Here is a 15,716-nt window from a genome sequence, read left to right on the forward strand (position 1 = left end):
TTAGATCCACACCCCTCGAAGTGCATATAATTACTTGGACGTGATTGTCAGTTGAGATGGAATTCATAAAAAAAAAAAAATGAGGAAGAGAGATTTTTGCCTATTTGTGACCTTTAAGGGTGGGGGAGGTTGCAAATTAATTTTATAGAATACATAATTTTTTTTCTGAAATTGTTTTTGTGTTTTTGATTTTTGGCATCTGTCTTTATATGTGAAAAAAAAAACTTTAAAAAAAATAAATAGATAGACATTTATCATAAATGAACGTCTTGTAAAACGCTCGCTCTTAAAATCAAGAGTTCAAATCTACATATCAAATCTTATAGTTGATAGTATATCTATATCTTTATATATAATCGTAACTATTATTGAAAAGATCTTACGTTTTGACTTTTATATAAACGCGATGAGATAATTTTAAATAAAATAGTAGTGTGATATTGACTCGATATTCTCTATCGAAAAGCGTGAAATAATCCACCAATCTTTTTCAATATATATAAAAAAGCTTTATGTGTCCAAACCAAAAAGAAAAAAGAATATTAAATTAAGCAAGCAAGGATCTTGATAGGTTGAAAGATGAGGAAAATTAGTTACAGGCTGCATGCAGCTATCATCAAGACTCTGTGAGCCAAGCCAAAATCACCACACAGGCGGATTCTGCATCATAATCTTCATGTGGTTGTAAACAATGATGATGAAATGATTTCGACATTATGACTACACTCCTTCTCATTCCGAGAAATATCTTTCAATAATTAATTTCAGCTCAATAATATCTTCTTAATTATTTTTAAGAAATTGAATATCATTTGAGCTTTTCCCTAAGCATGTTATACATGGGTCTAGATCTTCCTCCATAGCAAATAATCCATTCCTAGATTAATACTAACTAAGGTTAATCTACATAAATTGCGGTAATTAACAATCTTAAACGTGAAACAATACAAGCACTAATTAATTAGTCATGTATCAGGTTATTTCTATAATTGTTACTAACTAAGGTTGTTAATGGATTAATATGAACCCAATTCAATTCTAATGTAATTAAATAAATTTCATAAATAGTTTTATGATTAAAATTTAATTATGATATGAATCTGTTAATCTTTACAAGTGACAGAAATCGAACAGTTCAAAAACAATTATGCAAGATTTGTTTTTCGAGGAAACTAAAAAAACCAATTAATTGATAGTTTTTCAGTATATCAATTAATTGATAGCACAATTAAATATAAATCTTTTTTTAATAAAATTATAAATGTGAATTTCTGATTTTTCAAAGCTCAAAACACAAGCTAGCTACTTGCATATCCTAGGCTCCCATATGCTACAAAAATCTCTACAGGTTTTCCTTCGAACAAGCTGGAGGCTCTGGAAAACAAGTCATCAACGCATGTATTAGCTTCAGTACTGCATCCATGGGTGATGGTCATCCCACTCCGAATGCACAACCTTGTTGCCAATATTCCACGCAAACTCCAACCCAAACTTAATTCGCTGCCAAAAGCTTAGGTTTAATTTAAGAGTACTAAAAAATTGTTAGTCAATAAATCATATATTAAAATTTTATAATAAATTAAGTTTTTTAGTTGAATTGATTATTCGATATGATATCAAATTTTTAATGATAAACAGTTATAAATTTTAATTTCATTATTTTTATTTATTTTTAGTCTAAATTAATAGTACAAACTAGTATGAATTTATGTAAGTTTTGAATAGATAAAAAAATATATTAAATAGCAATATAGTTCACATGAATTTGAGCAAAAATACTCATTTTATTTAAAGGATTGATAAAAATATTCACTCGGTCTTTAATGACAAGTTAAACATATATGTTAATTATCTATAAATTACATAGAAACTACAGCAATATTGGTAATTAATTGGTCCACTCTCTTGATATTGCCCATAACCATGCTACAAAATGTCTGAAATTAAATCATCTTCTCCTAAGGATCGAATCTTTAACTAACTAGATATCACACAAAGCCAATGAATAGTGCTAACATAACTCTTCCATAACGTCATTAATTAACAAATTAAGCACCAATTACTCATCACACAAAACTAATGAATACAGATAACAAGACCTTTCCACAACGTTTACTAGCTAGTAAGAAGTTCAAGACGAGCTAGCTCAAGTATAAAAGGAGCAATTAGGACAGGAAATAACATGTAGAGCACAAGCTCAAATGCCCAAAATGGAAAGATTAATCAAGACAACGACACTAACATTTTTGGCAACCTTCTTATTATTACTTCTGCCCAACACCTATGCTCACCACCTTCTACTTCCACATTGCATGAATCAATTTTCTTTAGCAAGCTATGCCTGTGCTATGCTTCCATACACACCATTTCCACATCCATCTCCACCTTCTCCAGCTCCCAGCCCACCCTCACCCTCACCCTCCCCGGGTCCGCCTTCACCCACGCCCTCCCCGCCATCACCCTCGCTTGATGTTGAACACGAGCATCGAGAGATGATACATAAAGAGAATCATCATGGATCTATAGAAAAAAATTGTTGCAAATGGTTGGGAGCTTTAGATAAAGAGTGTGTGTGTGGCCTGCTTCATCGCCTCCCTGTATTCCTCTCGAAACCTGCACATCAATATACCCTTTATGTTGGTAATTCTTGCAACATAACCTATGCTTGTGATGGGTGAGCTCTGTGATGGGCATCTGATCGACGGGAGTTTATTTATCTATGTATTCGTCATTTTACTTTTTGCTTATTTTAAGGATAAAATAATAAAATTGACAAAATATTGGGGTGAACTTAGTGGATGACACAAGTTTTCACCCTGCTCAATTTGTCAATCATGTAATAATTTGCTTTTCGCCACTATCTTGGAATCTTTGAATTTAATTTAAATATTAATTATATCATATCGTTGGATAATTGGTTAATCCATTAGTTCTAGTAATCTCATCAATTCTCCCTAGCTAAGATTAGGGCTGAGCATTTTCGGTCCGGTCCGGTTTTGGACCAAAATGTATAACCAAACCGATTTTATTTTATTTTTAGTTTTGGAACCGAACCGAACCGAAAACCGGTTCAAACCGATTAATTTCGGTTCGGTTTTTTCCCCTTCCAAACCGGTTCAAACCGAAATTTTTATACTTGCTTCCATTTTCCAAAAAATCAACTCCAATTTTCATTTTGTTCTCCTTGTCCAGAAGTTGAACCCAGCAAAAAAATACACAAAACAAAAGGATTTGCCTGTAAAAAAACAAAGAGAAAATCAAAAGTTATTGAAATGTAAAATCATCAAAAAACATGAAGGAGAAGAATACAGATCTGAGAGATGAGAGACAAGAAAAGCATCGATAGCATTGATACAGAAACTGTTGAGAGTGCAGAGTTTTTAGATCTTAGTTTCTCTGAAATCCCAAGAAAACCCTTTCATGGTAAGCAAAACGGGTGCAGGGATGTTTGGTGGTAGTTGTGTTGGTATTGATTCAAGAAAACCCTTTCATCACTAATTGATTTGAAGCTAGGGAGAGACCAGAGATGCCAAAAAAGAAAGGAAAGCAAATCGAAGAGGACAAAAGCCAGCACACACTCAGACATGAGAGCCCAACAAGAGGGAACAAGTAAGAATGACAAAGATGCACAGGATAATAAGTTTTTGAAAGAGAGATTTTTGCCATCTAAGGAGAAGAAGACAGATTTGAGAGTGAGAGACAGAGAGCAGGGAAGGGGCAGCTGAGAAATGAGAATGTTGAAATTTAGGGTTAGAAAAAAATATGGTATTTATACTTGTTTTAGAGGGAGGGGGCGGCTGTAACCTGCTAGGGTTAATGGGTAGAAAGTGTTTTTTTATTTCTAAACCAAACCGGTTCGGTTCGGTTCGGGTTATCCGGTTTAAGCATTACAAAACCGGAAACCGAACCGAACCAGACATTTTTCTAAATATTTTAATCGGTTTAATCGGTTTTTATTTTCGGCTCGGTTTTTTCGGTTAATTTTTTTTTGGTTTTCTCGGTTTAATCAGTTTTTCAGTTTTTTTGCTTACCCCTAGCTAAGATAGCTTATATTTGATATTTGGTAGGACAAGGTGACTTGTGATTATTATCTGTAAAAGATTTTTTTTTGTGGAGATAGGGACTTTCCGATACTTAAATGAATATCTTTTTAAAGAGAAAAATACAATAACATTCTAGAGAAAAGTACTCTAAAAATATATATATAATAGAGAACGAAGATTGTAAATCTCTGTTCCGAAGGTCTTATTATGTATTTATAACCCATGAGTTTTGTTATTTTATGGATAAAAGAGATTAGAGTATAACTTCATCTTTGTGATATTTTGAGTTGCAATGTGAGTTATATTCTACTTATTTTATCCAATTAAAAAATGAGACATAGTTGGTCATGATAGACTTAATCTCACTCAGGGGTGGGCTTGGTACATTGCCAAGCTCATCTAAAGTTGGGCTTAGCACACTGCTAATCTTAGCAAGGCTAGGTTTGGTTAACACCAGACATATCACCCCTACATTGGAGTGTGTTTGGTATTGGCGCGTGCTAACCCGACACATCCAAGAATTCAAGAAAATTATACCTATATATTTTTCTTGATTCAATATTTATTGGCAAGGATATATAAAGATATATCAAAAAAATCTTGGTTCATCAATTTCTAAAGAAAAATCTAAGCTGCTTTGATATCTCAACATCTAAAACATGGTTTTAAACCCCTATACAGAAAAATATAATTTAAAACTTGATTTAGATTTAGTTTCACATAATATTTTATTTTTATCAATGGTTTTGGTAAAAAAATTTAAGCAAACCCTGAATTTGACATGATTAACCCATGACCTTCACCTTGGGCTGGGTCAAACCCCTTACGGATTTCATAACTATGTATTGAACGGCCCATATCCAGTATTTCAAACCGTTGACTCTCTTCCTTTGTGAAATGACAGTTTCCCCTCGGCTTCTGTACTTTCCTCTTAATAAAATTGTACACTTTTGTAATTGCACAAAAACCAACAGCCTCTCTTCTCCTCTTCTATTCTCCAAAACAGCAACAAATCAAAATTGAACTCTACTCCGTTACCATGGCGCCACCGGCAACGATTCGGTGTTGCGCAGCAGCACTAACTCTGATGTTCTCTATCCTCATAATCTCTCCATCATCATCAGCTATCTATTGTGATGAAGATGATTGCTACGATCTACTAGGGTCAGCTTTCTTATTTTACTATATTTGCTTCTTTTTTTTTTTGATTTTGTCAATTTACTGAATTTGCTTTTATTTCTTACAGCGTTACGCAAACTGCTAATGCTTCAGAGATAAAAAAAGCTTATTATAAACTCTCGTTGAAACAGTAAGTTTTATTTTTCATATTTTTATTTGTTAATTTTATTTAATTTTAATTTTTGATATATATTTTTTGAATGGGTTATGGTTAGTCACCCGGATAAAAACCCAGATCCGGAGTCCAAAAAGCTGTTTGTGAAAATTGCTAATGCTTATGAGGTAAAGAAAAGTATTTTTGGTCAATTTTGTTTAGTTTTGCTCATAATTTTTTTTTTTGCTTAGTTTTTTAATTGTTTTTGGGAAGTGCAGATTTTAAAAGATGAAGCTACAAGAGAGCAATATGATTATGCAATTGCTCATCCAGAGGAGGTGCATTTCTTCTTCTTCTTCTTCTTCTTCTTTTTTCATTTAATTCAGTTTTATATAATTTTATTGAATAGGAAGGGATTGAGATTTTTTTTTAACTTTTAATTTAGTTTTATATAATTTTATTTAATTCAAAGGAATTGCAAAAAAGTTTGGGGGAGTGAAGATTTTGGTGAATGATTTGAATTATTAGTTGGTGAATATACTAAGCACTTGTATTTATATGGACCGTTCATGTGCTTATTATACATGAGTTTTCACATTTATTGAAACTGAGATTAATAAAATTATTAAAGGTGTTTGCTTTTCATTCTTATAGGTGTTTTACAATACGGCTCGTTATTATCATGCATATTATGGTCACAAAACGGTGAGAATGCCTATGTTGATTTATTGGAATTTTAGTGTTCTTGCTGCTGGTAGTAGCTGATAGATGTAGCAGTTGGGTTAAATTTGTGTTTTAACATTGATATGTATGTTTTGTAGGATCCACGTTTTGTTCTGGTTGGTCTTCTTCTGATTCTCTCAGGGTTTCAGTATATGAATCAGATGACAAGGTATAATCAGGTATTGTCCCGAAACTTAACTGCATCTAAACTTGATATTGTTGTGCTTTTTGGATGTAGTTGACCTAGCATGGGTTCTATTTGCAGAAACTTTAGTTTGATTTATTGCAATACACTTGTAATGGTGGCTGTTTCTTTTGTTTTGAAAGTTCTGTCATTTGCAGTGTTCTTTTTTGTGATGAATATGTATCGAATGTCAGTAAAGCAGGGCAAGGAAATTATAGGCTGAAGGATTTGCAGTGTGATTTTATGTATAAATATTTTGTCGGAAAAAAAAGCTTCTCATATGCAGATTTTTTTTTTTTTTTTAATTCTTCTTGTCATTGCAGGCTGTAGCAATGGTCAAGAAAACTCCAGCTTATAAAAATAGACTACGGGCTTTGGAACTTGAACGCAGTGGAGGAGTTACAAATAAGAAGAAGAGCAACAAGCAGATGGACAAGTATGAAATTATTTTGATCTTTTATGAGATACATCTGACTGACGGTTGTGAATCTGTTCATTAACCTGTATGTCTGATAAGTGTGTGCATTAATCTTGCCAGACTCTCTTTGTGATCATAAGATATATTTTTGTGGCAGGAAAGTGGAGGAAGATCTCAGCAAAGAACTTGAACTGGACATAAAGGGCGCTCATAAACCTTCCATCTGGGAACTTCTTGGTGTCCGATTTATAGTTCTGCCTTACACTATTGGCAAGGTTAGAATACCCATCTTGTTAAATCTCTTTTCCAGCTCAGGCGAGACCTTGGTATATTAGAATATTGTTACCGATCTGTTTCTTTGTTCTTATTGTTGTCTCCACATAATGCTCATTTAGAATTGAATCTTAAGTTGTGACTATGAACATTCCTGATTGATTTTCTTTTTCATCCAGCTATTACTGTGGAATGGTTGTTGGTTCTGGAGATACAAGGTGAAACAAGCACCATATTCTTGGGAAGATGCCGTCTACCTAACACAAAGATCCCTGAGAGTGCCTCTTGATGCATGGGGCAGCATTGGTAATCACTTACAGATATTTCCAACTACCAACTTAAATGTTCATCCGTTGTGTTTGTGTTAATCAATATAAAGGAAACTTTGCCAAGGCATTAAGTAGGGTTTGATTTACAGATTAAAGGATAGCTTAATTATGGATAGCCTTACAAGCTTGTCTTTTAATCATTTAAAGGTTGCTCAGTATTCGTAAGATTTCATGACCATGGTACACAGTTGGCCAAATATTTCGAACTTTGGCATCGTCAAACATGTCTTTTAGCTGTGTAGGAATCATGTGATGGATGCAATCAGCAGTGGCTTACAGACTCTGTTCTCGCTCTGATTTAACATGTCCGGAGCTTAGAAGTAATTGGTTCACTGAGTTGCTGCTTTTAACTTTCGTGTTTTTCAGACGAATCGACGAAGGAAGATCTTGTTCAGAGACGTTTATGGGAGAAGTCTAACTTGGAGACCTATTTTGCAGATCTTCGTAAAGAATCCAAGCGTAGAAGATAGCAGATTTTCCTGCTTAAATGCTGACAACACAATTTTTTGGTGATAGATAACAAATATATGAGTTCCTGCTTAAATGTTGTACGGAAATAGTTGATCTATTTAATTATTTTATCATATGAAAGCAACGTGAATTTTGCAATTTAAACAAAGTTATGTATTGATAAACATCCAATATATGAAGCTTTGAGTACCCTCTTAGAGGGTTTTATGACATTGTATGAATTCTTTCTCGGATCACTTAATTTTTTTTCCAATGAAATATAAATTTGAATTCTGTCAGCTCTGACATTTTTCTTATTCCAGAAATGGTTAGGCTAGGATTGGTCTCAAAATTGAATCTTTCTTCAAACGACACCGTTTTGTTTTTTCTGTTTAGGCAAATGTCAAATATATCCCCGAATATTGGGATAGTATCAATTTGGCTCCAAAACAAGTTCTTTATCCATTTTCTAAATAATTTAGATTACAAAAACATAAAAAAATAAATAATTCAAAATTGTGCTAGCTAACTATAATTTTTTTTCTATAAAAAGACAATGTTTCTTGCAAATAAATTATAATTTAGATGGAATTCATTGCTAATAAAAAGACTTAGTTACGAAATATTGGATGAATAAAAATGATACAAAATTTATTTAAGGGTGAAATTGAAACTATCTATATAGTTAGGGGTTAAATTTGAAGTTTGCCCTTTCTTTTTCGTACCAACAAGACACCTCAATATACACACCGTCTTCTTCTCCAAAACCCTCTCTCGGTGCCTGAGACCGAAACACCGAGTCCGGAAACAATGACTCACTCACCTATCGCCTACTTAGTTCCACTGAGTCCAAATCTCGAAGAAAACGCTTCAATCCCTAAACTCCCTCTCTCCAACGGCCAAAACACCATCGGCAGGAACGACATTTCGGCCTCCGATAAAAGACTCAGCCGTAACCACCTCTCCCTAACCCTATCCCTAACCTCATCCACTATAACCGTGGTCAGTTATTATTTTTCTCTCTGTTTTTGTTTTTACTATTTAATTGTCTTTAAAAAAATTAATGATTAGTTTGTTTGTAGGAGGGGACTAATCCGGTGGCCGTGGTTAAATCGGGGAAACGGAGGAGGAAACTGAGAGCCGGAGAGAAAGCGGAGATAATTCACGATGATATTATTGAGTTAATCCCTGGTAATTATTTTTATAAGTACGTGTTAATTACTCCTAATAGTAATTTACAGAAGCGAGGTTGTTTCGAGGGAAGAGAAAATGGTATAGGTGAGAGCAAGCGGAAGAAGATTCGAGAAGGGATTAGTAGTAGCTCAAAGGTATTTGATTTATTTATTGTTTGTGTAATTTTTTTTTTTAGTGTATTTGTTTATTTGATTGGAATTTATAGGTTGAGATGGAAAGTGGTGGACCGCCGACGAATTGCGAGGAGGAGGCGATTAGGGATTTTGGTGTTTCGGAGGATGAATTGGCGTTGACATTTCGGCTTTTGAGAGTGAAAGAGTTGCCAGCTTGGGCTAATACGTCTTGTGTTTCGATAAATGATGTGATTAAGGTAATGGTGTTTTCTTGTTGTTTCTAAGTAAGGTTGTTGTTGTGACTGAATTGGATAAGGATGTTATATTTGAGCATGAGACTTTGTGCGAATGTGGAAGAGTTATATTGTAGTGTTTATTGGTATATTGATGATGGAAGATTTTGATTGAGTGATTGGTTTTTGGTTTCTTTGTGTAGGGAGATATACTTGTTGCTATACTTTCGAATTACATGGTGGATATGGATTGGTTACTGTCTGGTGAGCTTTTTTTTATTTTTTATTTGTTTTTGTCTCACCCTGCATAGTGTTGGTTTTAGGTAGTTTAATCTGGTTTATTTCGTTGTTTTTTCCGTTTTCTGATGCAGCATGTCCAACAATTGCAAAAGTTCCTAATGTCATGGTTATTCATGGGGAGGGTGATGGTACATTGGAGCATATGAAGGTTTGATTGTAGATGGTTTTTATAGGAGTCTTCAATTTAAGCATTTGAAGATTTATTTTTGGGTGATGGGATTTTGATTTCGGTAGTATTTTATAGAGAAGGAAGCCTGCAAATTGGATTCTGCACAAACCCCGGCTACCCATTTCATTTGGGACACACCATTCAAAGGCTATGTTTCTTGTCTATCCTCGAGGAGTGCGAATTATTGTACATACAGCAAATTTAATATATGTTGACTGGAATAACAAAAGCCAAGGTTTGTGGATGCAAGATTTCCCTTGGAAGGAGGAGAAGAAGCCTGGAAAAGGATGTGGATTTGAAAATGACTTGGTTGATTATCTTAGCATGTTGAAGGTATAATTATATTGGAGCGGAGATGATTAGGGATATTTCCCCTATGCATTTCTTTCTGTACAAGTTTAATCCTTTTTTTTTAATTTCTACAGTGGCCTGAATTTACTGTAAAGTTACCAAACCTTGGGAGTATTAGTATCAATGCATCCTTTTTCAAGAAATTTGATTATAGCCATGCAGCGGTATGTTATTCGTCTCTTATCCTTACTGGAATTTTTGTCTGGGAATGTTATATCTTTATGAACCTAGTTACACAATTTTCAGGTCAGGTTAATTGCATCTGTTCCTGGATATCATACTGGTGCCAATCTAAGGAAGTGGGGACATATGAAGCTACAAAGTGTTCTTCAAGAATGCACCTTCGACAATGAGTTTAAAAGGTCTCCTCTTGTTTATCAGGTATGGTGGATTCCTCTTTTACTAGTATAATGAGTACTGATCATGTGAGAATTGAGGTTTGATGTGAACAGGTGCTGAAGTGAAATAACATGTCATCTTAATCAGTAGTTTTCTTTTAGTTCTTTTCTTTTGTAAAAAAAGTTTAAACCTGACTGGTTGATTCATGCGATGCAGTCTGCTGATCTTCCTGTGTTACAGATGAGAGAGTTATTTGAACTGTTCAATGGGCTGTGGGTGAAATCTTGGAAATTACTAGCGCTGCCATGCACTTTCTTCCGCTTTGAGAAATTTTATTGAATTCTTTCGTATTCTTTCCTTGTTGCAGTTCTCTTCCCTTGGTTCTTTGGATGAAAAGTGGATGAATGAACTGGCCATTTCAATGTCATCCGGATACGCTGAAGATAAAACACCTCTTGGTCTTGGAGTGCCTCAAATAATATGGCCTACTGTAGAGGATGTCAGATGCTCCTTAGAGGTACTAACATGCAGGTCTTTTCTTTGAGCTTTTTCCACTGCACCTTGCATTTTTTTCCAGAAATCCTTGGTTATCTTTAAACATTTTAAGGTTTTGAACTTTGGCTTTTCTTGAATAATAGGTTGACCTGGGTATCATTTTAGATTGCTTGTCTTTTATGGAGTTATAAGATGTTGAAAGCATTAAAACAGCCAGCCAGTAAACTTGACACATGGTAGCCAGGAACCAACTTATGTTCCCCACTTTGGGGTTTAGTTGGAGGAAGGGGGGCTAGGGATTGCTTTCAGCTGTCTTCTGAATATTATTGAGATGTGGGTCAAATGAGGCTATGTGCATTGATCTTGTTTGTGATTTTGACATTATCATTAGTAAAGCCAGATGGAAACAACCATCACTGTTAACCCACATCTTTATTTCAAATGAATTTGCCTTTGGATATGAATGGTCAATTCAAAATTCTCTTGCCCTGGATGCCAAGTATTTTTATTTATTATTATCCTTTGATTGATTTGAAGTTCCCATTGCTAGAAAGTAAAAGATTGCGTGGTTGTGTAGTTTTGCGAACAAGATGTTAAAGAAATTATGGTCATAAACAACCAATTATGATTGATCCAGTGGAGAAGTTCAATGCTGTAAAGAAAAAGTCAAGTTGACTTGGTTTGACCAATCATATAACACAAGTCTAACACTAATTCTATGGGATTTCTTGTAACTCATGGTATTTTAATGTGTAAATGTGGGTCTTGTTGTGCTGCTTTATGAGCTATTGGAACGTTGTTGTCTTGTTTAATGTTATCTATTGTTAATTTTCGAAAATGAAGTTGAATAGTTCAATTCTCATGTTGTATGCTCTAGGAGCCTATTTTATGTTCATATTTTTCCACTAGTGTTATTGCTATGCTTTGCACTTGTAAAAATCCAATGCTATTCTCTTATGATTGTTTTACTTTTTTCTTCAGGGTTATGCAGCTGGAAATGCTATTCCAGGCCCACTAAAGAATGTTGAGAAAGGATTTTTGAAGAAGTATTGGGCTAAATGGAAGGCTTCCCATTCTGGCCGCTGGTATATGTCCATATCATTCCCAGTGACAGTTTGGATTACAAAATGCTAACTGGAGTTGTATCATTTAAATTCCATTACCAAATCTTGGTTTTTTCATTCATGGCCACTTAAGTTGTGAGCACATGCATTGCCTCTTTTGCTGTGGTTGCTTCTTCAAACTGGGGGAAAGACACTTAACTTTGTGTATTCCATTGTTTCAGTCGGGCGATGCCTCATATAAAGACTTTCACTCGCTATAACGGCCAGAAACTTGCGTAAGGGTTGCTTTCTTTCACTTATAATGGTTTCTTAAGAGTTTTGCGTGGCCTGAAGAAGAGCTAAATGACTGCAAGAAGTCAATCAATTTTTTACTATTGAACCTGAATTTAAACATTTTCCAAACAGTTGGTTTTTGCTTACTTCATCAAATCTTAGCAAAGCAGCCTGGGGGGCTTTGCAGAAGAATAATTCTCAGTTGATGATCCGTTCGTACGAGGTATGTGCATGAGGAACTATGCCACCCCCAAAAAAGGTTAAAGTTAGTGTTGAGCATCAAATCATGTTTCTATGACAATAATGTGACAATAAGCAAACGCTAACAAATTATGATTTTTTCCTTCATATTTTTAGGGTTAATTTTCATACGTTAACAATTTCATGTGTTTCCTGCCTTCTGATCCCCTAGAAACATCGGTGCCTTAATTCATCTTGTGTGATTCTTTCCAGCTGGGAGTGCTCTTTCTACCATCTTCCATAAGAAGATATGGTTCTGGATTTTCTTGCACAAGTAATGGAGGTCCATCCATGGTAATTGCTATATCTGGGCCTTTTGATACTAATTTTTAGTGTGATTTAATGACAAGTCTACCCCTGTTATATGAGATTTTTTGACAAGTTACTGCCCTCTGAGTTTCAGGATAATTGTGGATCATTAGCTGATTCTGAAGAGCTGAGAACAACACTAGTGACTCTGAAATGGCAAGGAACAAGCGATTCGGCATCCAAAGTGATTCCATTGCCAGTGCCTTATGAACTCCCTCCTATACCATACAGCTCAGAAGGTCATTATCTCTTTCCCATTCATTTCTGCCTGTTTTTTGTTGCATGCATCTGACTTCTGTTATCGTCATGGCAGATGTTCCCTGGTCTTGGGACCGGCGCTATAGCAAGAAGGATGTTTACGGCCAGGTTTGGCCAAGGACCGTACAGCTTTATACTTCTCAGGAATAGTATAACATACATCATCTGTTCGTTTACCGTTCTCCTTGCCTTCAACCATAAAGGGCTTTACCTCTCTGTAAATATTGTTAAAGCCAAGGGGAAGAGGTTCATTTTCTTTTTTCATTTTTAATGTATATCTGGATTTTTTATGTTTGATGCATAGCTCTTAATCTCAACATGCATGATTAAGCAGCCCCTAATCTGTTTTCTTAATAGCATTAAAAAATCTTAACACTTGAAACAGTTTGCTATGTGAAAATGTTTCTGTACAACACTTAAAAAGAAGCAAAGAGGGAAAGAAAAATGCTTATGGTGATTAGATTCGAATAAATCTCAAGTGATTCTGCAATGTTAATTTTTTTTTTTTTATAATCTATTTTTGCTCTTTTTCTTTAAATTGCTGGTATTTGTGGAAAAAAACATCAGATCACAAGGAAACTATGAGCCATTAGATTCGAATAAATCTTATGTGATCCTAGGTTAATTTTTTTAAATCTATTTTTAGTATTTTATCTTTAAATTGAGGATAATTCATTGAAAAAAAAGACAATAGATTACAAGAAAACTACGAGCCATTAGATTCATGAGATTCAATTAAGAACAAATCTCACATGATCCTGCAATGTGATGGCTCAAGGCAAACAGCCTTTTACATTCTATTTTTGCTATTTTCTCTTGTAAAAAAGAGATTTTCTTCGGATGAGCTAGAATTTTATCTGTTTCCCATTATAGATTTAGTTTTTTTTTAGAGGAAATATTATGATAAGATTATAAAAGAGCGATGCGAGGAAGGCAAAAAAAAAGAAGATAATATCCAACCCTACCCAAATCCATAGAATTGAAAGTAAAATAAGATATGCTGCCAGCAGGATTGATGGCAAAAGGGAAACACTTTTCCTATCTCCTCTCAAAACCTTCAAAAATCAACACTAATATACCTATATGTACACACACACACACACACACACACCTATATATATATATATATATATACACACACACTACAAATATCCATACTCACATCTCACCCTCCATCTCGCGATCGCCACACAGTTAGGCAAAATCGCATACTGTTACAACAACACATAAAAACCCTCCTCACATCCCAACCCCCACAATATCTCCATTGCCATCCATACCTTATCCACAGCCATCATTGTCAATGGATGTCATTTTTGAGCCCCAAAGAGGCGGGCCATTCTCCATTGAAGTGGGTTTCTTTGATACAGTCTCGGAGATCAAAGAGAAGGTACACAAGTACCATGGTATACCTATAAACAAGCAAACCCTAGTTTTTCACGGCCAAGTTCTTCAAGATGATAAAGATGTAGAATATTGTGAAATCTTCCAAAACTCTCGCATTCAACTCCTTATAACCCCTGAAACCGATCAAATACCTCAAGACAAGGTTGAACAAACCTCACACTCCAAGAAAGTTCAGCTGCGTATCAAGATTCCATCAAACCAAAATCTTGTCCCTCTTGAAATGGATATGAGCGATACTGTGCTACATCTAAAAGAAAAGATTCGTGAGATAGAGCCAGTTCCAGTTAAAAGATTAGTGCTACAATCGAATGGTGCGGAGTTGCAAGATCATCAGTCTTTACATGAATGTGAGTTGAAGTATAATAGTGAGATTAGCGTCAGCGTAAAGCCATCACCATCTGGCTCAGGATCAAAAGGGGGCTCTACAGGTTTCAAGAAACTGAGGGTGATTGTTGTGACCAGGTGTGGCACTAAGAAGATTCCTGTCGAAGTGAATCCATCGGATAATGTTGGAGAGCTTAGAAAAGAGCTGCAAGATTTGCAACAGCAAAATCAATTCCATCTTCCACAAGAAGGGTACTTTTTCATACATAAACAGGATGTTATGGACGATGATCGATCGTTTCGGTGGCACCGTGTTAACCAGGGTGATACAATTGATGTCTTCAATGGAAGAGTAACCAGTGGATCTTAGTATTTCTTGAATTTTCCTTAGGGTAATTTTCCATGACATGTGCTTCAATTTTTCTAGGGTTGTTAAGTACTGTATAAATCAAGGCTCAAGCACTGACTTTAGGCTCAGCATCAACATTCTACTCTTTGAACAAGTTATGATCATGCAGTGTTAGTAAATTTCCTTTTCAATACTTAGATAGCATATATTGCTTTTGTGCTTCGATTTTTAAGACGTAAACCTTCCTGATGAGAAATTACTTTCACACTACTCGATAGTTTGTTCAAGATTATGTTAAAAATTCTTCAGTGTTTTTGGTATATATTTATGAATACTTTCTACCATATTCATAGGATGCTTTCTTTAATTTGAGCAATTTCTTTCTTTCATTCATTTTTCCAAATTTTTGGAGAATTTGATCAATATTTCAAGTCAATGGTAATTAATTTGTTTCTCTTTTGTCATCCCTGTTAATGTCTCAAAAGATTTAGCAAAATCAAGAAAGCATCTTCCTTACGTGCATGCTTTGGGATTTAATACATGCTTTTATAACCCATAATTAATTTGTAAAATGTTGAATATTTGGTTGGAATTATGGGCACATA

At 34.8% G+C, this 15,716-nt stretch overlaps 3 protein-coding genes across 3 annotated transcripts; all 3 read left to right on the forward strand.

Annotated features, from left to right (window-relative positions):
* The first annotated feature begins 5,027 nt into the window (after positions 1 to 5,027).
* On the forward strand, positions 5,028 to 7,926 carry LOC133698728 (chaperone protein dnaJ 50). Its single transcript, XM_062121761.1, has 10 exons — positions 5,028 to 5,207; positions 5,290 to 5,352; positions 5,438 to 5,504; positions 5,595 to 5,654; positions 5,971 to 6,021; positions 6,138 to 6,218; positions 6,547 to 6,659; positions 6,799 to 6,916; positions 7,094 to 7,220; positions 7,610 to 7,926. The coding sequence occupies exons 1-10, from the start codon at positions 5,083 to 5,085 to the stop codon at positions 7,711 to 7,713; spliced, it is 909 nt and encodes a 302-aa protein (XP_061977745.1). The 5' UTR covers positions 5,028 to 5,082; the 3' UTR covers positions 7,714 to 7,926.
* A 498-nt stretch (positions 7,927 to 8,424) lies between these two features.
* LOC133698399 (tyrosyl-DNA phosphodiesterase 1) lies at positions 8,425 to 13,364 on the forward strand. Its single transcript, XM_062121299.1, has 15 exons — positions 8,425 to 8,695; positions 8,776 to 9,021; positions 9,093 to 9,257; positions 9,437 to 9,497; positions 9,605 to 9,681; positions 9,778 to 10,035; positions 10,128 to 10,217; positions 10,300 to 10,434; positions 10,760 to 10,909; positions 11,869 to 11,972; positions 12,173 to 12,226; positions 12,357 to 12,447; positions 12,678 to 12,758; positions 12,868 to 13,012; positions 13,087 to 13,364. The coding sequence occupies exons 1-15, from the start codon at positions 8,504 to 8,506 to the stop codon at positions 13,179 to 13,181; spliced, it is 1,944 nt and encodes a 647-aa protein (XP_061977283.1). The 5' UTR covers positions 8,425 to 8,503; the 3' UTR covers positions 13,182 to 13,364.
* Positions 13,365 to 14,334: 970 nt separating this feature from the next.
* On the forward strand, positions 14,335 to 15,136 carry LOC133699285 (ubiquitin domain-containing protein 7SL RNA1-like). Its single transcript, XM_062122491.1, has one exon. The coding sequence runs from the start codon at positions 14,335 to 14,337 to the stop codon at positions 15,130 to 15,132; it is 798 nt and encodes a 265-aa protein (XP_061978475.1). The 3' UTR covers positions 15,133 to 15,136.
* The last annotated feature ends 580 nt before the right edge of the window (positions 15,137 to 15,716 follow it).

Source organism: Populus nigra, chromosome 7 (assembly GCF_951802175.1).
Source record: "Populus nigra chromosome 7, ddPopNigr1.1, whole genome shotgun sequence".
Lineage (NCBI taxonomy): Eukaryota > Viridiplantae > Streptophyta > Magnoliopsida > Malpighiales > Salicaceae > Populus > Populus nigra.